This window comes from Vollenhovia emeryi, unplaced genomic scaffold (genome assembly GCF_000949405.1).
Source record: "Vollenhovia emeryi isolate VEMERY1.0 unplaced genomic scaffold, V.emery_V1.0 DF939123.1, whole genome shotgun sequence".
Taxonomy (NCBI): Eukaryota; Metazoa; Arthropoda; class Insecta; order Hymenoptera; family Formicidae; genus Vollenhovia; species Vollenhovia emeryi.
In genome coordinates, this window is record NW_011967243.1 from 318,148 (window position 1) to 343,500 (window position 25,353).

Below are 25,353 nucleotides of genomic sequence, written 5' to 3' on the forward strand. Positions count from 1 at the left end.
TCTTTCATTTAATATATCGGAATTTGATTTAATATGTTTCTGTGATAAAAAAAATAGTAAGAACAGCAGACGATAGATTCCATAAAAAATTACAATAATGAAATATGTTTTAACATCTATCAAGTACATTTTCCAATGTTATTTTAAACATATTTCCACGTGAGGACTTATATCTTGAATTTCAGCTATATCGATCTTTTCGCACACTGGATTATTTCGTAGATCTAGTCTTCTCAAAGTTGTGTGCAGTTCTATTAAGTCGACTATCTCCTTGGTGCTCGTTAACATGTTATTTCTCAAAGAAAGAACTTCGAGATTGTCTAAAGTAGGAAAATGTTTCAGTGATGTCAAGCCATTACTGGACAGTGACAATTTCACGCAGCTTTGCAATGTGGAAAGCTGATACAAAGAATTTTTTAGTTGGTTCGCACCAAAGTTCACTTCTTCAAAGAAGCTGAAGTAATGATTATTGTGCAATTTCGTCAAGTCTAATCCCGACAAATCGATCTTTGGCTGTATTTCTAAATCGCTTTCCTCTTTCCATATCTCGAGTAGCTTGTACTCCACTAAAAAGCTGCTTCCTAAAATCAAAGATAACATCGGTAGAAGCATACATGTACCTGTACATAAAGAGTCAATATAATAAAAAGTTAAAAAGTCAATCGATTATTTTTAGTATTACTAAAATCTAGAGAGAAATTACGAATATCCTAATGTTAGAAATATTACTTACGCAAATCTTTGTAATAATTCTTGCGAAGACTGTCGACTTTTGTCAGCGCCGACAGATTATCTAATATGTCGGTATAAAATTTTTTGAAATCAATCTTCTTCATCAGTAATACACCGGTTAATAAGGCCCACTTGTTATTTGGTTCCATTTCGCAAAGTTGGTTGTAGCACTTCAATTGTTCATTTAATTGCTTATCGTTGCTATTTTGTTTGTGCAAGCTTGAATTATCTTTGTAAATCCATGCACTTTTTAACTCTGAATATGAAAGCTGATATACTGTTTCTTGTAGCTTTACAGAAACTTCTTTGGCATGATCTAAATTTTCTAACGATTTGGCAAACTCTTCAATTCGTAGCTTGGCAAACTCTTCATCTGGATATAAATGCCATGAGATTAAATCAACCATTTCGCCATTTACAAATAATTCAAGCGAAATTGGTTGAATTAGAACATTGTTATCGATGACAACGGTAGCTCTATCTTTCTCAATTTGAGCACGCCACAGCCTACAAGTTGTCCTGGGCTTGTCTAAAAGCCATCTTTGGTAGAACCATGCGCTAGTATCATTGGGGTCGGTAAATGTTGCGTTCATAACTAGATCGAGCTCTGGAAAATATTATTCGTTATTTCACGAGATAGAGCGAAATAAATTCAAGTAACTATTACACTTACCCTCTCTGTATCTATCGTCTACAATCGGTATCTCTTCGGATGTAGTGCCAAACATTTTGGTTAGTATTCGGCTTCTGTAGTGCCAAGACGAGTAGTTTGAAAAGTTACTCAGTATTTTCGTAGTGGAGAACTCGAACTCCTCCTCGTTAGAGATCCCAGCTTTTTGTACAACAAACTCTCTGTAATCCCAGCAGTGAACTAGGGTAAAAAGAAGTCTTAGTCAAAAATGTCAACTCGTTGGAAAAGTGATGCTGCTACATTTCTAAGTGTATATCTTCATTGCCAGTGTGCATTGTACACACAAATGACAAATACTAACAATTTCTTTCGTCTAGGTTTAGGCATTCTGCACACATTGACAATTCTTTCTTCCAATCTGGTTCAGGCATCCGTTCCATCACCCAACACCTTTGGTGCCACAAGCTATACGACTTGGGATTTTCTCTGAGGCACCGCTCGGTCAAGATCATCTCATTCTCGAGCAGTAGTTTGTAATCTACTTCGCTCCTGCAATGTCCTTATTAAGTTAATTTTGTTTGCTGCATTAACGAGGTACCTTGCCAATACATTACCATTTTTTATTCTCGAAAACTTGGCGACGGACATTCCACAGTGTATAAATGTCCGAGTTGTTCAACAGTATACGCTTAGTAACATTCAATAACTCAAGGCCCCATTTCTTAATCTCTAATATATTCCTCTGAAATATAGACGATATACGTTGCGAAAACAGTGTATGAGAATCGTATGCGACAAGTGCTACATGAAACAAGTCGAAACCTTTTGAGCTACTATGGCAAAGTCAGCCTTGTACTGGGCAACTTTAACCGCCCTTTCCTGCTTCTTGATCTCCTCCTGTTCCGCAGTCGTACGCACCTTCACTCTGCCATGCTTGAAAAAACAAATTTATCTCTTACACTTATCATACATATATAATATATCGAACTGATGAGGCAATAATTGCACATTTGAAACAACATCGTGAAAACATATCAGTTCATACACGGAAAGACAAATGTAGCTGCCGTAGCTAAAAACTGCATGTGGCAACTAAATTTTAGTTGCAAAGTATGGACAGCTAATATTTATAAGTTGTGATAGTTAAATATTTTGCTACTGTGCCTATTGTATTAGGTGCGACAGCAAACAGTTTGCTGTGCTTGAGAAATTTAGAGCAAAATATTTGTAGTAAACCACGATTAGCTACGATAGCGAAAATTTTGTTTTCAGTGTACAAATAAAAGTAAAATAATATAATTTGTGGAAGGATCGCCTCCTTACCATCGTAAATGTTCACTTTTTTTTTCTCGCCGGTGAGTCACGAATGCTTGGCAAATATGCTGGAGTGATGATTTACCATCAATCCAAGAATCGGGAATGCTTCACCTTGTTATTTCCACCATGCCAAGAATCATCAGATTCTAGATGTACGATCGACGACCAAACGCGACTTCTAAGCCACTGTCGAACGGATCGTTCCCGAGTGTAGATTCAATATACATTCCTAACACAAGTTCGGACGATTAAATAATTAGAAATATTTTCATCTGACAATTATCCTCGCGATCCCGCGGTCCCGGAGTTGGTCCGAGGAAGCGTTGCGAGCCTCGATGCAAGGACATCTCTTTTAACCTTCAAATTTATTTTTTAACAGGAAAAAAAGGCAGAAGGAAGGAGAGAGAGGAGGTACAGAAGGTGTAGTTGAAGAAATTGGCCGCGTTCAGCAGACACAACTGTTGAGTGAGCGCTCAGTATGATTGGTTAATACTTTCAGATCCAGCCAATCATGTTAAGAAATCAATGGCCGCGTTCAGCAGACACAACTGTTGAGTGAGCGATCAGTATGATTGGTTAATACTTTTAGATCCAGCCAATCACGTTAAGAAATCATTGAGCGCTCACTCAAGTCCCAGTCTACAATAGATGATTTAAGCCCTAAGCTTTAAGAAATTGGCCAATCACGGTCAAGTATGAGTAGAATGCGCGACTGTGATTAGTCAATAGACTGGGACCAACAGTTGTGTCTGCTGAACGCGGCCAATGAGTCGCAATTGTAGAAGGAGGGAGTTCCGCGGTGTGGATGCGGTTTTAAACCCCGTGTTTTGTTTCCACTCTAGAGAAAAAGTTACATGATCGCTACCCAGTTGGCAGGTCCGTCTTTGTTGCACATTCAAGATGGCCTCCTCTACGGTGGCGACCGCCACGATACGAGCTGTAAAGGGAAGGAAAATTCTTTCGACTCGCGCCGCGCTCACTCTGGTTAGTGTGTTATCGCCTTTCGCACTCTTTTTCTAAATTCGAAAGCAACGGCTCGTCCATTTCCACTTTCGCCTCGTACTCCCGTTGCAACGCGTCCGCGTACGAAACGAAGACTAATGACGCAGAATGATACCTTCGAGTGAGCTCGCCTAGCGATCGTCGCGTTTAATAGCACACGAGTTTTGCGACGCATTATGTTTCTCATTTATTGCGTAATATTTCGTAACATTGCGTCATGCCAATGAATTCTAATTTTATCATTTTCAAGGAGACATTTTCATGTAAATGTTGATGAGGAATTGTTTTATCTCCTAGACACCGAACGCTGTCAAGAAGATAAAGGAAATTTTGAAAGATAAATGCGAATATGTAAGTGTGTATGTAGTAAGATTACGGTTATGCATATAACAATAATTAAGAAAGCAAGAATGTTCACTTGATACATGGCAAAGATTATTGCATGCATTCGATTTATAGATCGGTCTCAAGGTTGGAGTACGTCAGCGGGGATGTAACGGTTTGAGCTACACCCTCGACTATGCCAAAGAGAAATCCAAGCTTGACGAGGAGGTGGCTCAGGATGGCGTTCGCATATTCATCGATCGAAAGGCACAGCTGTCTCTTCTTGGAACAGAAATGGATTACACCGAGAACAAATTGAGCTCCGAGTTTATATTCAATAATCCAAATATTAAAGGGACATGTGGATGTGGAGAAAGTTTTTCAGTCTAGTGAAAATTTTATGTAACACATATTGTCGTACTTGTACGTGATATGTAATTACATGTAATTAGTTAGTTAAATTTAGGACCTTTAATATATCTTGTGATATACGATAGCATATCTCTGTCTCTTCTCACAGTCGGAGAATTGAATCTGTAAAACTGGTGTAACGATCATCATGATTTATCATTTTCCGTAAGTTTTGTATATACCTTGCCATCTACTGTTATACATATATATATCTCGTTATGTTTTTGTTTTATGATACGTGTTCACCGTAGGATAATTAAAGCTATATTATGAGGGAGAGTAAAAATGTATTTTCTATTCATATTTTTTGCATTTTATTTTAAAATACAAATTACAGCTTGTTCTTAGGACGTTTTACTTGGAACGAAAACTCGATACATTTTTTTGATAATACAACTTGTAAAATTAATGCGAATGTGTCAGAAAGTTTCGTGGTATTTCCGGGAATATTTAAATTTGCTCAATTTGTTTGACTTTTGATTTTTTCCAGCTGTGTGATTCTGCGAATTTTGCGCAAGCCACCTTGTACTCGCATTAACATGGTTTAGATCCTTCTCGAACTCCTCTTGGTATATGCATAGATATAAAGATATCGAAAGATCTATTTATTCGCTTAAAATTGTGAACATTTGTCGATCATTATTCCCTTTGCCTTCAAAATGTTTCCGTTGGCAAAAGCCGCCTCGAAGAAATTCGGACATGTAGGTGTAGAGATACAAACAATTTTTAATATTAATGAAAAGCGATATGCTAAGTCCCGGCAGGACGCGTCGGTATCGCAGATAGAAAGGGTGACGCATGACCAATTGTTAATTAACCGCGTTAACTGAGTTCTCTACAAGGAAATTCTGGAGATGCCGCGAGGCGGATCCGATGTTCGCCTACGTATACATATTTAAATTCGGTTTTATTCTTCTTTGTTCTTTTTTACAACGCCGACTCCTCCTGGGTGTGGGGACACGCTGATAATCCTCCGTGACCGTGAAGCCCGTTTCCTCGTCTTTTTCGGAGCCGTAACGTGTGGCATTTACGACGATATAACTTGTAAAATCGCATTTTTTCTAATGATAATGTTATAAATGTTATAATCATGATCGGCCAGCGGCATACGATACTATTTTACTTATTAGATTGTTTGCGAGAACCAATCAGGATTTAGCCTTAAATCTGCTGATTTAAAACTCTGCATCCAGTTATTGGCTCTCGCAAGAAATCTAGTAGGCGAAATAGTATCGTGTGTCGCTGGCTTTACTTGGCCCTCGTGAGTTTAAAATCTCACGATGGACCCGCTGAAATTTATCTGACACCTTTCTCGCATAGATAAGTAATTTTATACACTGTGGAATTAATTGGACAGCCGTCTCTGCACTTTCTTCTATATGCTCACATTTTTTCGACAGTCTAGAGCGTTCGCATCATTGTTTTTTAAAGTAAAATTGTAAGGTTTCTAAGGTATATTTTTCCAAGGGTCTAACTATCGAAATTATGAATATAAATAGAGGAAAGTCCTCTATTATAAGATAGCGGAGTTTCTGCTAAATTAATAGACGTTCTGTTGGTTCCACCATGGATTTATTGCCCTTGGAGCGAAATCTGTTTAGTGGAAAATTGATTGTCAGATCGTTTAATCGTTTCGAAAAAAAATGTGTGATTGAATTTGGACGTTGAAAACTATTTCGTATTAGAATCCTATCTGATAATAGAAGACTTTCCTCTATTAATTCCTGAGGTCTGGCACGAATTATAAATTGTCTCAAGTGAGTTCAACATCTTTGTCACCTCGAGTTTCGCATATATTGCCTAGTGGTTTCAATCGTGCAATATAACGACTGTCTCGTCACTCTCGGATTCGTCATAGAAAGAGTTGCGTGAATCAGACGATTCGCATTCATCGTGTCGGACGTAATAGTGTACGTGGATTAGTGTCGTAATGATTTTTGTTTTTCCTGGTTATTATCAGGATCATTATCTAGCATTCGTGACGCGAAGTAGTACGTACGATACGTGTTACATCGATACCGAGAAGAGATCTCAGTCCGCAAAATACAATCTGCGAGATGCAACGCTTTCAGGAAGCACCTAAACAAGCTCCAAAACAGTTTAATCAGATGTAACGGACTTTTCCTTAGAGATAATGTCAACGTTAGGAATAATCTTGACGTTGTGATTAATGAAAAAAGAAAGTGTCTCTTGATGAAGCACCCTCTAAGAATTCGCATAGCTAACCAGCGCCCGCATACTGGTGTTAGTGATAGGCGAGACTTATTTAAATCATTGTGTCATCCTCATCTTTATCATTATTCTTATAACTTCAAGGTTCAGTTTCGGCAGTGGAACCGTTAAAGGTACCATCGCGTTCGACGGTAGACGTTAATCGGTTCTCGTTTCTCCTTTTCTTAATTTTAATGTTGTGTAATTTTGTTTTCCAGATTAAAGGAGCGAACACCTGCAGTGGAATCGCATTTGGGATGCACGAGTAACGTCGACGCGCGTCCATGTCGTCCGCGGCAGAGGATAAAATTGGCGAGACATCTCAGATGGACCAAGAGGAACCAGCGTGATGTGCTGACCGGCATAGTATATCGAAGGACAGTGACGATCCGCACACCAAAATGGTAGGGGGGTACTGGCCAGATCCGGAGGATGGTATAAGAGAAGAAGGGATACGAAACCAACGTCAGTTATATTGACTTTCTTTTAAGCGACACGCGCGTTACACACTCCGCGGGAGGATACACATTAAGTAAGTACACGCGCTCGGTTTATTTGTCGAGTACGAGGGTTACCGCGAGTAATTCGCGCCTCGTCGCACTTGTCGCGTCGCGCCGCAGCGGTCTCGCGGGCTGCAAAGTCATTGCGAGGTACTCCAAGTACCGAAGCTGGTAAACGTTTTGACAAGCCCGACGCCGGGTACCGTAGACATCGAGGAACACTTTCTTGATACACCTGCGCGTCAACTGTCGCGTTTTAATTGTCCGCGAGTGAAGCAGGAAACGTTCGCAGAATTTGCCAATGACCAAAGATTACACCGGACTATGCTCCGATAGCTGCAACGACAGCTTTGTTTAATCAATTTGCACTTCTACTTTTATAAGGAACATAAAGAATAATGTTACCTCTTGTTATTAGCAGAATAATCGTTCCGTTTCTTCACGTAAAGCTTCTGAAGTTGGACAAACAAATGTTACTCTCTTGGATAACCGAAAGTCTTCAGTTAATGCCAGGTCAAGTTTAGTTTAGCAGAATCTCTTTCGCGATGTCCTTATATTTCGTTAGACAATAATTATCCGATGTTGAACAGTCAGCCGAATTGTAGCACGCGTAAAATGTAGGACAATTAATTTGCATACTCTCTGCAAATATTAATTTTATTTTTGTAAAAAATATATATTAAACCGTTGATAAACTTTTTTTAATACTCTCGCGCAATACAGGGTCACGAACGAAAGCTTCCGAGAAAAAGTCGTCCACTCGCCATATCGGCTTGGTATCGACAGGTATTGGTCCGCTCCAAAATTACCGGAATGTTGGAATGTAGGACGTTAAGACTCTACGTTGAGTATCCCTACCGCTTTTCCTTTCTCCAGTCGCCAGTGCGACGTTTTCGAAAGACGGAAGACGAGAGTCCCTTCGAGATAAATCACAATTAAATGCGGCCCACATCGTCGGCGAGTCTTCAATTAATCAATAATATTTTCTCGATTGCGACGTGCAGTAACAGCGTACTCTCGGCAGCGAGGAAAAAAAGCGTGCGCCGAGATTAATGCGTTTCATCAATAAAAATTAATGGTCGCCATGTGCGCCATGGGAGCGCGTATGTGAGCGGCGTGCCTAAAAATACCCCAAGAAAACAAGTTTCGCTCATTCCGCGTGCACGCGAAATTCGAAAAGTATTGAGGAAGAGCTGCGACCTTCCCTGGACGTTCTAATTTTAGTAAATTAATAAAACGATTTCCCTCAACTGGACACGGTTGAGTCGCCGGAAGACTTTTTCATATTGAAGGTGAGTCGACTAGACTCGCTAGACAAGCGCGTTTGTTGAATGCACTACGACAAATTCTTGCATTTTTACATCGCGATTTATCTACTGATAATCGCTGTTTGCAACGGAGGAGATCCAGAAAGTATGTCTATTTGCCTTTTGTCTGCTTCTTTCGCAGCACGAATAATTTAACGCGGACGCAAAAAAACGCACGCTAAATTTATGGAACAGAACATACGAAACAGTCTCGTAGCATAAGACCCTTGGGAGAATATACCTTAGAAAACCTTAAAATTGCACTTAAAAAAAAAAGAAATATGAAAAGTAAATTTGGACACTACATACATCAAATGCTAATCTCAAATATGTAAAGCTGCCAAATATGTAGATGACCTATGCTCGCCACAGATCCTCACGATAATTTATAAAAGTATTTCAAGAAGAATGCAATATTAATTAAATGAAGCGAACGTAGGATAGAGACTAATAAGAATTTTTCACTCCAAAAAATGATCTTGCAACTGCAGCAACAATTTTCTAGGTACGAAAAAGTAACAGATATATAAATAAATAACCAATACTGCGAAATTGTATATGTTTTGTATAACTTGATCAATTTAAATGACAGAAACAGAGTTTCTATCTGAATTATTAGAGCGAATGTTAGGAGGAAAGTCTTTCTGCGGTGCCCATCCATTATAACGTTTCATTGTGGTACATAAACAATTATATTCCTTACAAAGATTGTTCTAGCTATGGCACCGAAAATTAATTTTTATCCAATGTGAATGATTAATATTTAGTCATGAAATCTAAACTTTCCAGAATGTATCACTAGAACGTTGTTGCTATAAATTTTTCAGGCTACAAACAATTTTCTAACAGATACAAAGATTAACGGTAAATTTTGATTGCAACAGCTCGAAGTCTACATGCGTTAGTAAGATATTTTTTTGAGTGTCTTTGGAGCCTTGAATCGGCCCGAGTCTCGAAAACTTGAGTCATCCGCGCCAGGTTTTTTGCATTATACCATCATCTTCACCGTAATTGACGTAGATTGGTTGTTCGGGCACAAGTGGGATTAGGTAATTCCGTGTAGATCCGATCAAAATGATTCCGAAGTGTCCTCCTCGAGCACAAAATATGCATGCGAATATAGACATCGTTCTCGTCGACAAATTATGAAAAATCGCCCCGATATCTGAAATATTTATGAGGGTCATATACTTTGGAAAGTGCTATTTATCTCGTTCTACGTACGTCGTTGGAGAATCACCTTCTCCCCTGAAGAATTCGTAAAATGCATGTATAAGATTTCGTGAAATCTGACTGAAATATCAGGACAGATATCTTCAGTCCCAAATTCGTTCGAGCTTATTGAGAGAAGAATGAACAAAAAATTATTGGAATTCACAACCATTTTTCGTGGAGCCATCAGTCGCGTAAGGAACATGAGCGAATGGACGATAAATGTAAACTAGATTGGGCAAGTTTTTGCATATAGATATTGGATTTGGATTGGAGACAGTTTGGAAATTAAATTGGCGTCAACTTTTTTTAATTTTCCAATGCCGTATTTAGAATTTGAGCTTCAAGACTTTCACCAAGGAAATTTCAACTCCCTCAAATTCCACAAGGAACACGCGTCACTTCGTGACGTATAAAATCATTTACCGAATGTCCTGTACAGATAAAAACGTGACGTCGCATCACAACAGCTGTCAACTTTCGACCCGTTAAACGACAACAATAATGATTCATGAATTACAACAGATCTCCCACGCGGTAATTTGGCGGGATAAAAAAGGATACCGGGCAAAAATAATCTCTCGGATAATCTCGGGATAAGATCGTAAAAAGAACCCAGGCGGCCTTGCGTAGTTAAGTTACAGTATGGAAGTGACCTTTACAAAATTATGTGGCGATCGTAATTTGAACTTAATTAAATATGTTGTGAGTACATCACGACGCGTAATTACGCGATTTAAAATCGTTTCCAAGTTATTTTTAGGCAAAAAACTGCAAATAAAGAAGCAGTCTACGTTCCCTTGCCGAAGATTTCACAACGTTAACTTACAATTCTTACAGCATCGAACAGAGAGTGATAATTCTCTTGTATCACACTTTATTATTAATTGTCTTTGAATTAATCTTGATGCAAAAATGCACTGCTTCGTGTCGTGCATGTGTATCTATAAGTCTTCTTTATTCATACGATATATTAAACAGATAAACAAAATAAAATATATAATTCAAGGAGGCGTACGAGGTTAATTAAAGCAATATTTTCTTGTCTTTTAATTAGGCATGCCGATTTAAATTGTAATGGCGACAACTTTTGCGCCATGGGAATTTAATCGTTAACATCGCTTTCTCATCACGCGAGATTTACAACTGTTCGCGTCAGGATCTGGGGTGCGTTATGCAGAAAGTCGAATTTCCTTGTTATAGCGGAAAGGTGTTGAATACACAGACTTCTATATACTGCTAGACTGTTACCTTTGAGCTGAAGAATGAGGCAAGAATTTCGCCATGTCTTGTTAGGTGAATGACACACCGATGCACACATACAACTTTATTTACCTAACAAGACATGGCGGAACGCTTGCCTCACTTATCAGCTCGAAGGTAGCGGTCTAGTAGTATACGTATAGAAGTCTGTGGTTGTACAATTCTTCGCCAATTTGCAGATTGCCAATAATATTAATTCCACTATGACGCAACGTATTTAATTGAATTCCTCGTCCTCGTAAATTGATCAGAAATGCATAACAGATATACGACCGAGTTTCATAACGAGTCGCTTCTTCGCCGTACGTCGCTATTTCAACGGGATGGCGTTCTCTTTTTACCAAAAATTCAACCCACAGCCTCTTCCTCGCCTTCCCGACGTCACGCTCGAAGATACCGGCGCGTGTAGGTGGCCCGTTATGGTAATGCGAAATAATCGGTTGTGTATTGTATATCGTAAAATTTCGCATTCCACAGTGCTAACGTGTCGCACAGTTATAATGCACGTTAAATCTTCCGCGTGCGGGGAAAGGCCGGTTCACGGGTTACGTTATTTCAAAGTTTTGCAATCCGAACGGGCGTTACCGGAAGCAACTTGAAAGGGGGAATCGTGAAAAGTCGAGGCTGAGTGATCGGAGGACGCCCGGATGATGGGCTCGACCTCGCTCCCTCGCTTGTCTCTCTTCGCGAATTAATATCCTGTGTCGTTGCTTGACGCCGGTGGCAACGGCTTCTCAAGGCCGATGTAATTTCCTTCTTGAGGCGCCACAAGGGTAATTAATCGTACATTATCCCTCGTGGGAAAGTGACACGAAGATAAACCGGGATCCCCTCGACGAGCGAAGCCTCCGCGTTTTGGTCCCCGTTGCTGAGCCTTCTCGCGCGATAAATTTAATTGGTCAGCTATTAATTACCATGCGCGTCTTGTAATTAGTCAATTTCGCCACTCTGACGTCAGCTATTATACGAACTTGGTTCTTTCTTCCTCCCGTCCAAGGAAGCGTTTTTATTGGTGCAATCAACCGTTCGAAAGAGGTTCGATTTAACAGCAGTAAATATAACTAGTTTTTTTTTAGCAATCTTAATGCGTTTCACGTGTATCTCATCTTATTTATTCGTCTCGAAGATACAGTCTCACTTAAGCCTGATACACACTATTGGTTCGCTCACAGTTCGCTCACGGTCCGATCCAAATGTTCTTTCATTGTTTATAATGTAAGTATTCACCCTATAAGTACTCATCGAAGCCACACTACCACACATATAACTTTTCTCTCATTGGTCTGCCCAGAACAATGTCGGATGTGCAGAGGGGATCGACGCAAAACGAAACAAATGACGAAGTGGACCTACTAGTTACACTATGCTATAAGTAACGCTCCAGTCGTGACTGAAGGGAAATAGAGAAAGAGACAAACAAAAGAGCGGAACATGAGCGCACCGATAGTGCGTATCAGGCCTTATCGTCATCTTATTCAATATCATACAAATCATTCGAATTAATAAAATTATAATTGAATCGAAACAAAAGAGAGCATTGTAATAGTTTCGTTAGATACGTAACAGGCAGATCTATGATTTTTATTACACTATAACTACATCATACGTACAGTCGTGAAGTACAGTCTGTTTTGACGGAATATTAAATACACGAGATGTTAAACCAAGCAGCGGTACGAAAGGGGTCAATGGCGACTTGATTTCGTTAGTAAACGTAATTATCGATTTCTCTTGCAAACATCTTCGTATAATATTCGCGCAGACATTTTACGACGCACTGGTCGCTCTGCTACGAATCTACGCATCACCTTTGCCCGCCCCATCTTGCTCGGGATGGCGCAACACGCCTCGACACGCTGAATAGAATTCATGTCACGGGGATACGCAGAAGGTTAATGCGTGGAAATACGAGTTATGGCGAAAACCAACGAGAATATTCATATTCAAATATCCCCAATGGGGATTCTAAAGGCTTGAGTCGACGATGCTAGAACCTGGTCCAAGTTGTAGCTTCGTGAAATGTGTAGACAATCAACTGGCAGCTTTTATGGAATATCATTTCTCGAAACTACAACTCTTGGACCAAGTTCTAGCAACGTGGACTCAAGCCTCGAGGCCCGATTGGTTACAGTTTCAAGGAATTCGGGTGGTACCGGGATGAAGGATGCTCGGAAACGTCCATTTTCTCGGGTTCTACCTGTGAAAATCTGTACTGGAGAGGCGCGGAGGGGTAGAATAACTAAATCGATCTATTGTCGCGATCTAGAACAGGATCCTGTTACGTCATCGTTCTCGCGTGCGAGAAGATATTGGTAACGCGTGAAAGTGTCGAGTAAAAATGAGACTGACGCTGGCCGGTTTCTTTGGCGTCGGTTTACTCTACTCGCTAACACGCTTACGAAGGAGTAGCAGTGGTCATTTAAAACCGTCAGACTTTACATACATGGATGTGAGATCTGTCGCTTTGCTCTCTCGCTTTCAATTAGTTAAAAACAAAAACAGGAATGTGACGCTTATTCCCGCTAAATAAAAAACACTCATATTATTGGTACATGGAACTGTTGTTGCCACAGCAGTTGACAACAGAAGTTAAAGCCGATTGCGAGCGGTCGAGTATAATTATCGGGACATGTAATTATCGGGACAGCCTCGTTGTCGTCGGGATCGAGGATTAAGCGATGAGATGGGTTTTCGGGGTGTCCCGAGAGATACGCGAAAGCAACGTGACGTCGCGCTGCCGAAGAATCCGGACCTTTGAACTCTCCGACTTGTTTATGCAATCTTGGCAAGCCCCGACATCATCGGACAGTGTCGCGGATGCGTTCGATATTTCGTAAGCCCGGTATATTCCCTGGGATCGGGCCGATGCCACGCGGAGATATAATTGAGCCGGACCCAGAGAGAGAGAGACGGACACGCACACGCGGGGACGGACGGCCATTCTTGATTGCTTTCTCGTTTTACATTTCGCGGGTGGATCGGGCCCGACGGGATTGGCCCGCCGTCGAATCGTGGAATGTAAATAACCGGCGAAAGTCAACTTAATTATGAGGTCGATCGGTTTATCGAGTGAAAAGCTAGAGGAGATCCGATTCGATCGAGGTACGCCCACCCTCGCTTCGCTTTTCAAGTTACGCTACGGGTTGATGGTCCTTTTCACCGAGACGAATAGAGATTTATCAAGTATTGAGTATATATCATATAATTTACCGATTTCAGGACGGAATAAATTAAAAAATTTTTATTGCTCTCGATCAAGTCCTGGACTATCGTGGAATTGTTTCGTAATATTTTTCCCACCGCATACTTATATAATTAATAACGTTTCTACATGCGAACTGATTAACCTGAAAATTATACGTAATTCCTTTTTCCATTCGTTTTCTCCCAGGACTTAATGATTTTCGGCAGCGAATAATTCCATAGGTATTAAGAGCTCGATGTTGAAACACGGCTTTAATCTGGACCCCTCTTTAGCGCCCACGGCTAAAAGGAGGAACATCTTTTATACGGCCGGCCGGGAACAATATCTCGATCCTGATAATCGCCGACACACGAGCAAGGATTTCATAATTCACGCGCGGATGACATCAGAGAGACGTCTGATTATTAGCGACCTTGCTCCTTTCCAGCGGGCCCCGAAACAGCCGTGAGGTCCCGCACGTTTTCGTATGCCGCGCCGGCCGGCCACTTTCCCAAAAGTAAAATGCATACTGGGCGAGAGTAATAGGAGGTCAAATTCTCCGGCGTGAGAGGAGAACGTCCGAGTTTCCGGGAAGTGACTTGAGCCCGCCCGACTTTTAATTTCTCTCCCACGGGTTCCGCGACGTCGCCTTTCGACGTGCCCAGGATTGTTATCCCTGCGTCCGATCTTGTAAGTGGAGAATCGTAGATTTCGACAGAAGATACCTCGACACTGTTCAACGCTGAGAGCACATTATGTAACGACAGTGGCGGGAAACGGGAGGGTTTTTTTTAAATCAAACATTATAGAAAAGACAATCGCGGAATTGTGACTTTATGTCCGAATATACAATAACTAGTCTAGGTATGTAAAAACTGTAACTTGATCAGAAACAAGCCGAGGACTAAAGCTAATAGTATATATGTACATCTTCTCTTTGATTCTCTTTATCTGATCTCTGTGTAAAAATGCCGATTTTATAACATCGTAAACAAGGAGGTTTACGATGGTTACTGTTGGTACAATGCGATTGAATCGGGACATAAGGAACTGCATTTAGGCATTTAGGCACTTCCACAGAAAGTGAAAAAAGACTAAGAATGCGGTATTTTATCTTTTTTTTATGTTCTTCGCATCTTCAATCGCGCGTGTCATATCATCTTGGCTGTCGTCGAATTTCACCTACAGTAAGTCGCGACTCGAGATCAAGGGATAACGCCGTCACCGAACAATTATCGCGCTATCAGATATGGGTTTTGGAAAGTTAGATTGATAAATGCCGCACACGGAAAAAATGTTATTGAATCAAAAAGAAATGAAGTTGCTTGAATTAAACGTTAACGTCACGAGCTGCCACAACAACATAAATAATTCGCTCAATTGTATTTGCCATGGATTTTAATTTTAGCATTGAACTAAATATCCAGATTGTTAAGGCAACTATCTCATGTTTTTCGTTTATTAATATTAATGTTTCAACGATTTTATTTTAATTACACTGATCTTGTTGATACATAATTTTTTCTGTGCAGGATCTCTTCTTTTTCATCATATGCCAGTATCGTAGATCACAGAGTGACCGGGCAAAGAAACCGAACAATACTTGCGACCGATCGTTTTTCTCGGCATAACACCCATCCAAAATATTCGCGCTGACGCAACAAGGAGCAGACTATAGCTTCATTAGATGTCCATTAATCGTTACGAGAAAATGAGAGATGGATCCCTTTATTCGAATTTGATTGATGAGGTGCTAGGCAGTAAAAATATCAGGCGCATCACGCTGACATTTCATCCGCTAGATCGAGAGGCACGACATAAGAAAGCTCTTAAATATCGTATTTTCAAAGTTACCTTCTCCTCGAGAGGCTTTTACCTAGCGAGACTCAAGTAACGACGTAAAACTGTAAAGATATTTGTCAGAACATGTTAAGGTCTTTCTGGCTCGTTTTCCTGAATATAAATAAGAGATATAAGTAATAGGGAAGTAATTACAAAAGTCCACAGTGGAAACAGGGGGAATTTAAAGATTGATGAACGTATGAAACTTTAGATCTGCAGTTTTAGCTATTGAACGTTAAATGCATCAATACGACAATTGGGAAATCTTGCTAATACATTTGATATTGAAAAATTAAGGACGTAAAAAATTTTAATTAAAACTGGAGGAGACTTTTTATAAAGTAGTTACTTTGAAGTGAAGTAGATTCGTTCTTTTTTTTATTACATAATTATTTGAATATATATGCGTTTTATTATCTGGAATAAGCTGCTCTTTTTCTGAAATAATACCGTAAGTGTTTATAAGGAAATATACCTGTCGTTAGGCAAACCAATACCCAATTGTTGATTATGTGAACGTATTAATTATGCCATATCAATTATATAGCAAGATGCCGGGTATCGGTGAAAGTACTTGTTGATTGACAAATCGAAAGTAAGTTTCTACTTGGCAGCTATTCGGCCAGCGATTGGCGTTATTAATGAGGACGTGAATATTTAAGTATTTACGCTGTATGCATATTACACCCACATTACAAAAACGTTCGATGAAATGCGTCAAAATCAGCGGATTATTTATGCGCTTTCGTGTCGCAACAGAAGGTGAGAAGGAGAGGAAAAGAGAATGAGAGAGTGAGACAGAGAGTGGGAGGGAGGGGACGAAGAGAGGAGAAAGAAGAAAGAAGAATTTTCAAACGGTTTCTGTGCTATAAACGAGGAGATACATAATGTATACGTACGAGAGAGCTCGTACCCGGATGTTAATTTCAATTCGGATTCATACTCGAGTCATTAGGACGGTTGCCGGATTATACGCGAAATTCGACAAGTCTGATTTGTGCGATACTCGGGTAATCTGCGTAATTCAATGAAGGAGAAAGTAGTAGCACTAATGTATACGTGAAAGTGCGCGATACAAGGATACATTTGCAAAATAATATTTGACGGTCGGGACCACATCCGTCCCTACCGGTGTTCACCGGTGGCGCTTATCATGGAAATCGAACACACCATGAATTTTCGGTGTTTCGGCTATACACTCGCACTTTCTCCCGGTCAGGACGTGGCGCCGTTAATCCTTCGCGATCGGCGTTATTATTTTTATCGCTGCCTTAACAGCCGGCCAGCAGTACCTTAGGTTCGAAAGTGGAAAGCAAAAGTTCCCGTTGCTCGAGTTGCGAGGACGTCGCGAGAGCTTGGAGGAAAAAATTATCAACACCTTGATCGATTGATTTTTTTTAATTAACGGGAAATGGTGCAAATAGTAAAATCTAATTGTAAGAAGCATTTGCAAAATGAACTGGAAGACGTGTAAAATTTACAATATATCTCGTCCATGAGTTATCTTAAATTTTTACCAAACTTGATTTGTGCGTTAAGGAAGTTTTGATAATTATTTCTATATGTTCTAATTATTGCAACACATATAATTAGTCTTATTTTCTATTTTTTGTATTACTTATAATAATGAATAATATAGAAGATTTATTTCAAACGTAGTAGGGGAAAGTTAGATAATACTAAATCATTCAATTTTTTGATAAATATTAAAGCTAAAAGTGAGAATAAATTTCTTTCTATTCGTCGTAACGCTACAGCTTATTCTATAGTAGGAGTTGAAAAAACTTATTTTGTCTAATAGAAAGTGAAAAGAAGTAGAGAAAGCGAATCACACTTTTAATTTTTAATTAATTACAGATATCGATGACCAGAGGAATTTGATTTCACTCAAGTGATTCTCCCTTAATTCCGTTTTCTACAAAAATTCTTATGATTGTTGCTCTGGAAGTTATCTCGAGAGAAGAACGCACACACGTACACGCACAGAGTCATCGCGTACACTTAACATATGTATTTGACGAGCGTGTCGTATTGAATTTCTCACGGTATAATGTTAGGTGCGGACAGCGTGTAATTTGAACGAGTCACTCTCACGCAAACCGTTGACGCGCTGAATTGTAAAGCAAATCCTTAGGTCATCGGAAACGTACAGGACTGGGGGAAATCCGTAATGAGTTCATCGCGTCGTTTCTTTCGTGGGTTTTGAATTCCACGCCAACTTTTTTTTCCCAACGAGATGCACGCGAGGGTGACTCACAAAATTTGATTACGACAGATAGATGCTCGTATAGTCCGGCGCCAGACGTCACATGCATATCAATCAATCTTATCTTATTAATTTTAACGTTTCACGTTCGTTTCATGTGTGAGTTGTCAGTGATAGTAACGTTATTTTTCACGATTGAAACGTTGGGTCTAATAGAAAATTGCAGATTTTTTTTCAAGTACAGGATGACCATTAGGATCGTGTTGAAAGTAAATGGTTATTACTTCGTAACAAATAAGTCGAAGAAAACTAATCAACCGCCATTTTGTGGAGAAAACTTGTCAATTTTATTACGTACAAAACATACGTACAAATCTATATATAATGTTTTAATAATTTAAAATGTGCCTCTTATGTTATTCCTCTAAGATTGATGTCACGCTATACAATCAAAAACATTGAAGAACTAAAAAATGACATCCAAAAATACGCAACATTTCTACAGCCATGTTGGCTAATGTATTTCAAAGCTTTTAAAAACGTTTGCAGTTCTGTGTCGATTCTGAATTTTGAAACAACATTTTGAAAATCATTAATTTATACGCGCAAGCAAATTTGTATCTCTTTTTTATGAGGAGTATTTAAATTATTAATATTTATACATTATATACATTTTTTTATACGTATGCTAATAAAATTGACAAGTTTCCTGTACAAAATGGCGGTTGATTAATTTTCTTCGATTAATTTGTTACGAAATAATAACCATTTCCTTTCAACACAATCCTAGTGGTCATCCAGTACTTAGAAATAAAAGTTTAAATTGGAAAACTTAAATTTGGAACAGATTCTTGCAAATTCTTAGAAGAAATGTATCATTGTTTAGCTATTATATCATTTGAGATTTCGTTCGGCTAGTTGTATAAATCAATGAAGAAAATTTGGCACTTAAATTGAATTGGGGAGAAATTGGATTTTCGCATTTCCAGTAACATTTCATTTGTCGGCTGTGACCCTGACCTGGCCCAATCCAGTGGGATGACATCATTGATAGGAGTATGTATTAGCACCTACACGCGGCAGGCATGTAAATCAAGCTCGATACTCCATACGCGGTTCGGGCATATCGCATAATTTTCATATAAATAAGCGGACAACAAAAAGATCGCGTCAAGATCCTTGAACGCGATTATTTCATCGTTAGAAAATACCAGGATACGAAAGTGTTCTTCTATTCATATGTCTCGCGATTGATATCATCTGTCCATCCTACGCACTTTCGCAACATTAGAAATAACATACAAGGTGTATCGTAAATTGTATCTTGGCCACTTGATTGAAGATTTCGCGACGAGTCGAACATTTTTCGCGAATAATAATTTCGAGATGTTTGCATATACGATACATTGTCCATGATAATCTGCACGTGTTGCAAGATACTGAGTTAGTATCTTGACGACATTTAAATTACTTAGTTGTTAGTATTGTTTAGATTTGCGTTTAGATTAGAATTGCGTAGATTTAGATTCATGCATCGCAAATTGCAGGCCTTGCAGCTCGGCCGTTAACTTCCACCTGGAGAAATGGAGTCCTCATTAAAAACCTGAAATTAAACGGATAGGAAGCCGTGACATTTAAACAACTTGATTATTTCTCACGTAAGAAATGAGGTCTGAGATCTTCTTGCGCTGGTATCGATCATTAAAACTGCGCAACACGAGAAAAAAAAGAAAACTATATGTACTTGGGGCAGTTATACTTTCCCCGCGTAAATTTACCTCAACGTGTCGCCGAAGATCACGGATGTGTTATGAATGAATTATTACTCCTACGAGAAGCCTTGTTCCCACTTGTCATCTGAAGCATGTAACTTCTGTAGCCACGATCCTTTGCCGCGATCTCTCACTAGAAGCTCAGAGTGCGGCTCCTGGTGCCGTTCTAACGATCCGTTCTGTTCTCCATATTCGGGTCAGTGGTTGCTAAAACGGGCTAAAACGGCAGTGTAATAAAATTATAATATAACACCTTCGCGCACGATCATTCTTCTCGGTCTTAAAATAATTCACCGCGCCGCCTGCGCGTCGAGGAAAGCAAAAAAAAGCGCGAGCGTTATTGCAAAAGTTTGCACAACTTTTACATCGCATTTATACGTGACATCCGAGGTATCCGAGAAGAACCAGTCGTGACCATCGCCGCGAGAGGTGCATAAAAATCTTTTCTTTCTTTTTTCTTTTCTTCCTATTCTTTTTCGTAGACATCGCGCGAGACATCGAACTGACATTAAATGGAATCTCCGTTTATTTACTCGTTCGCCGCATGAACGAGATTTTATTATACAAAATTCGTATTAATCGGTCAACGTTGTTTTCTTTGTGACTCTTCCAGATTTCCACGATGAGGCCACTGCTAGAAATGCTACTAGTCATAGTAGCATTAGCTACGCACACACGTGGACTCCCCTATGGAGAATTGCCATCTCAATTGCAGACACGTTAGTATACAGACAGAGAATTCGATGTATATTTTATTCCTTTTCCGATTTATCAAAAGTGTATAAAGATAGATTGAAAAACAATCTCGTTTCTATCTACAATACATTTGCTAAGTTTTCCGTAACTAAATATTTAAAAATTACTATAAAAAAAACCAAGTAATCTCTCAAAGGAGTCGACTGTGCGATTGTCTAACGTTAAACTACATTTCAGAAGATAAGGTCGTCTGGTACGGTGGCGATCGCTTCTCTCAAGTTCAAAACAACGTCTACCCGACCTACAAAGACAATATCGTCCCGGAACAAATTGGTCAAGCGCAATTTAATTGGGATCAGTCGCGGCAAAGTAAGACTCCGCGCGTTTCCACGTTTACTTTGCTTACTTAATAAAAAAAACTTATTATATCGTCACAACGCGATTGTCTCAGATACGTTTGAAGGATACGATACGCGTGCTCCGGCAGAATCGCAGAAGCAACTTAATCCCGACTATGCATATCAGCCTGACCAAACGCTGCAGCCTTATTCTAGCGCCGTGGACGGTTTCACCATCAGTTGCAGCGGTAAAAATAAAGTTTGTGTGGCTAAAGGTTTGTGTGTCGATGGATACGTGCATCCCTTGAAGCAAGGCTTTATTCGACCAGGACAGGTGAGACCATCTTTTCTCCGTTATTCCGTGTCGCTATTAATGATGTCATCTTGCATTCGCAATTTTTAATGTTAATTAGCTTAAACTTGCAATTAAGCTTGCAATTGCGCGCTTTAGATTTAATAATCTTATATTTATGCACGCAGGTGCAAGAATGCAAGCTCAGCCATGAAGTATGCTGTACCGTGCGATACGATTTGGATAACTCACCGTATGACGATCAGATTAATACGGTACTGAAAGATAATCAGTATCCGGAACCTACTCTAGAAAACGATGAGAAATATTTTCCTTACGGGGAAAATAATCAGGCGGACGTCGAATTGAGACCACCGTTAAGAAACGACGCCGAACTGCAATCCCCATCGGACAATGGATACGCGATCGAACCCGCTAATCAGCCTCGCGACGACGTAAGGCCAGCCGAAGAGGTGCCAATCGATTACAATCAGATACCTTCTGATACAAATCAACAGGAGCGCTACCAAACAGGTATGCGACGACACTCTTCTTCAATGTCTTTTCTCTTTTCGTGATCTTTTACCAGGACCTCTATTGAAATATTATATAAATAAATAGGGAGAAATTATTTTGTCCTTGTATGGAACGTGTGTATTAATATTACAGGCGATGTTAGTGCTAGCGAGCCGGTCTTCCCTTCAGCTCCGCTAAAATTGGCCCCTGCAAACTCTAATCCCTCGGTCTTTCAATTCACGGTTCACATGGGATGCGCAGCTGCCCTGCTCTGCGTAGAGGAGCAGTACTGTACCTTAGAAGGAACGATTAGCCCACAGCCAATTGTGCTTACCAGCAAACAGATCTTACGACGTGTTCCGTTGAGCGTAAGTAGTGGAGGAAAGTCCTCTATTATGAGATAGGCTTCTAATGTGAGATAGCAGGTTTTTAACATCCAAATTCAATTACAAATCTTTTTTCGTGACAATTACATGATCTGACAATGAATTTTCTACTAAACAGATTTCACTTCAAGAGCAAAAAATCATGATGTAACCAATAGATGATGCTTGTTAATTTAACAGAAACTCTGCTATCTCATATTAGGAATTTGTCTCGTGATAGGGGGCTTTTCTGTATAAAAATGCTTGAGACAGAAGACGTTTCACTTATCGAACAGAAATAATTAGGGAGTGCTTGTTTGATATTACAATTACACGCGTTTCAAATCATTCATCAGTCTGTAATAATATTATTTGTTGACGATAGAAATATTGTAATTAGTGCCAAATAAAGAGAAATTTTCTCGATAGAAAAAATTAGAACGATCTAATCGCATGATTGCGACTTTTTCGTTTCGCAGAGCTGCAGAATCTCGAAGACCGGAGCGGTCGGTAAATGTTGCCGCGACCCCAACTACGTGGACCCGTGGCCGACGGGCAATCTCCCGGCCAACTACACAGGCGGCTTCGACGAGCAGGGCTTCCCGACGTTCCTGAACATCGCGAAAGTGCGACCGCCAAAGAAGCCTGCCACACAACCACCCATCGAGACGACTCCCAAACCGCCCGTCCACGAAGAGCTGCAACCCACGAACGTCGTGCCCCTGGTGCCGGACGATTCCGATGTGATTCCACAACGTGTGCTGCCAATCCCGACCCAGGTTCCGAGAGTGCCTCCGGTCAGTACCCCCGCGCCGTTTATCGAAACTCCGCCGTACGATCCTACGCCGAGCGACCCACATCCTCTTTCCATCGTACCGGAATTGGAATTGCCCAACAACCCGTGTGGAGTGAGAAATTACGTAAGTATCTCAATAAAATTGTGACTGAGGAGTTACTTTGCTCCCGCTGGAGTGATTTTGCTCAGAGGTAATTTGTAAACTATGTGTGTTCTTTGGTACTTAATGCAATAATAAGAATATCGTGTATACAATTTATGGCATGTGATAATGCTAATATTACGAAAGTACAAGCGTTTGAAGAAGATTTTATAATATACGACTAGAAATTTTATTTGTCTCTACAAAAGGGACAACGTCCATCCGGCTTCAGAGAGACCGACGCTGCGTTCGGAGAAATTCCTTGGCAAGCGATGGTCCTGTGGTCGGAGGAACGTAAGATTTTGTGTTCTGGCGCATTGATATCGTCAGATGTTGTCCTGACAGCTGCCAGTTGCGTAAACAGGTAATTACATATAAATTACATAAAAATTACAAATAGAATTCTATCGCGTAATAAAGATCGTGCAGAGTAAACTTAAAGGCGAAGAAACATTACATCCTTCAAAAAATCTTGGTTTCTTGTTTCTCAGCTAATGCGTCTATCTAGTCTTCAGATCCTATCTTCGTACTGATTAAGCAATTAAAAGTACTTGAATTTTTTTTTTAGATTCCCGTCAAGTGAACTGTCGGTGAAACTCGGGGAATGGAAATTGGGCTACGAACTTGAACACGAGGAGCCACTGCCATTCCAAATCATCAATGTACGAACGATCAAGTATCATCCTGGATATGTGGAGGGATTGCCCAGTAACGACACCGCTATGCTCTTTTTGGAACACCCCGCGAAATTCAATTTGCATATCAACACGCTATGTCTTCCTGACAGCTATCAAGTACCAGAAACTTCGCAATGCATCGTGACGGGATGGGGCAAGTCGATATTGCAAGGTAACATGTCGTATTTCCACCTCTCAAAAAGAAATATATACTTGATAAACTATAAAGCTGCTTGATGAAGAGATAGGATTGAATAATTACAAAAATGCAATTGTATGATTTCAGCTCATTACGCTGGTGCCATCATGCACATGGTCGATGTAGATCTCCTATCACATGACATCTGTCGAAATCGCGTCTTGGATGCGGAATCCCACATTAATGTTGCGCATAATATAATTTGCGGCAAAGCGCACGAAACAAACAATATGTGCCAGGCCGACCTCGGTTCCCCATTGGCTTGCTACGACGGCAACGGAGCCTACCATATCGCCGGGATTTACAGCCAGGACACCGGATGCTTACCCACAAATCAGGTATAAAACTACGATCATTTCATAGCCTAAAGTTTTGGCAATATGTCTCACATTAAAATAACTTCCATAATAATGAGATGTTTTGCTATTTTACCTCCAACAATTACGTTAATTTATAATTTGATTGCAGTAGTGAATGTACAAAAAGCGTAGTCATTTCTCGAGTGTGTTATTTAACATAAACGCTTCGTTTATATGCTTTATTTAATCCTTGATTTAATTATCCATTGTTTGTTTGAGTGTTAGCAAGATTTAGGTACTTTTTGATCTTACGTGACATTTTACAAATCCTTTGGTGGCTTGTCTTAGGTGGCGACATTCGCGCCCATTGATATTACCTGGATGAAACAAACTATGTATCCATACGAGCCTAAGATAGACACCAGCAATGATGGCTACGATTATCGAAAGAGTGACTTACCAGCGGGTAACGAATATTTGCCACCGGTATAAAGGTAATGTGCAACGGTATATATTCATACTGTTGCATAGCATATTTCTTTTAATACTCACGAATGGTAGAACGAAGACGCGCGATAAATATGCGCTCGCATAATACTCGAGATAGCGTAATGCTGCAGAGAATAATTGGTTGCGTTTAATCGATTTCATGCTGAGTTGCGGGAAAGAATGAGGAGAGCAATCGTTGGGAGACGATTGAGTATTACAGATAATCATTGCCGATACTAAACGTAAACTAAAATATTTGATGCTCCGCTTTCGAGTATTGTTATTCGAAATTTCCTATAATATAATTTCTAAAACGCGATACATACAAGAACAGAAATCCATTAAGGCTCAATATCGAGATTCAGCATCGCAGCAAAGAAACTCCGAGCAATTGTATGAAAAAGAATACACGAACTATTAGATTTTATAGATGCAAATATATTTATTTGCCTGGCGTAATACAAAAATAATATAAATGTGTCTGTACATAATGGGAACATCGTGTAAACGATGTATGCTTCTGCGAGTAAAATTAAGCTACCGGGGAATCTGTCAAAAAATTATATTATTATACGTTTAATAAATATTTGTTAGAGAATATCGAAGAGATTTACATACCTCAATAAAAAT

General features: G+C 39.8%; 3 protein-coding genes across 7 annotated transcripts; 2 read left to right on the top strand and 1 right to left on the bottom strand.

Moving 5' to 3' along the window:
• Positions 1-91: 91 nt before the first annotated feature.
• On the bottom strand, positions 92-3,596 carry LOC105569560 (geranylgeranyl transferase type-2 subunit alpha-like). Of its 2 annotated transcripts, XM_012026125.1 has the most exons (8): positions 3,546-3,596; positions 2,687-2,909; positions 2,186-2,296; positions 1,978-2,105; positions 1,725-1,912; positions 1,406-1,603; positions 734-1,339; positions 92-581 (listed from the first exon to the last, which is right to left on the bottom strand). In XM_012026125.1, the coding sequence occupies exons 2-8, from the start codon at positions 2,687-2,689 to the stop codon at positions 139-141; spliced, it is 1,677 nt and encodes a 558-aa protein (XP_011881515.1). In that variant the 5' UTR covers positions 2,690-2,909; positions 3,546-3,596; the 3' UTR covers positions 92-138. The 2 variants fall into 2 exon arrangements, with proteins under 2 accessions (XP_011881515.1, XP_011881514.1); XM_012026124.1 differs by lacking the exon at positions 3,546-3,596 and having other exon boundaries at positions 2,687-3,057.
• LOC105569559 (iron-sulfur cluster assembly 1 homolog, mitochondrial) lies at positions 3,538-4,720 on the top strand. Its single transcript, XM_012026123.1, has 3 exons — positions 3,538-3,664; positions 3,980-4,033; positions 4,142-4,720. Exons 1-3 carry the CDS (start codon positions 3,581-3,583, stop codon positions 4,394-4,396), a joined length of 393 nt encoding a protein of 130 aa, XP_011881513.1. The 5' UTR covers positions 3,538-3,580; the 3' UTR covers positions 4,397-4,720.
• LOC105569558 lies at positions 4,502-25,323 on the top strand. Of its 4 annotated transcripts, none has more exons than XM_012026120.1 (12): positions 4,502-4,582; positions 6,847-7,160; positions 20,528-20,633; positions 20,848-20,979; positions 21,062-21,282; positions 21,429-21,774; positions 21,910-22,124; positions 22,601-23,041; positions 23,269-23,423; positions 23,628-23,908; positions 24,023-24,273; positions 24,583-25,323. In XM_012026120.1, the coding sequence occupies exons 3-12, from the start codon at positions 20,537-20,539 to the stop codon at positions 24,724-24,726; spliced, it is 2,283 nt and encodes a 760-aa protein (XP_011881510.1). In that variant the 5' UTR covers positions 4,502-4,582; positions 6,847-7,160; positions 20,528-20,536; the 3' UTR covers positions 24,727-25,323. The 4 variants fall into 4 exon arrangements, with proteins under 4 accessions (XP_011881510.1, XP_011881512.1, XP_011881511.1 ...); XM_012026122.1 differs by lacking the exon at positions 4,502-4,582 and adding an exon at positions 6,135-6,327; XM_012026121.1 differs by lacking the exon at positions 4,502-4,582 and adding an exon at positions 6,353-6,762.
• Positions 25,324-25,353: the final 30 nt, after the last annotated feature.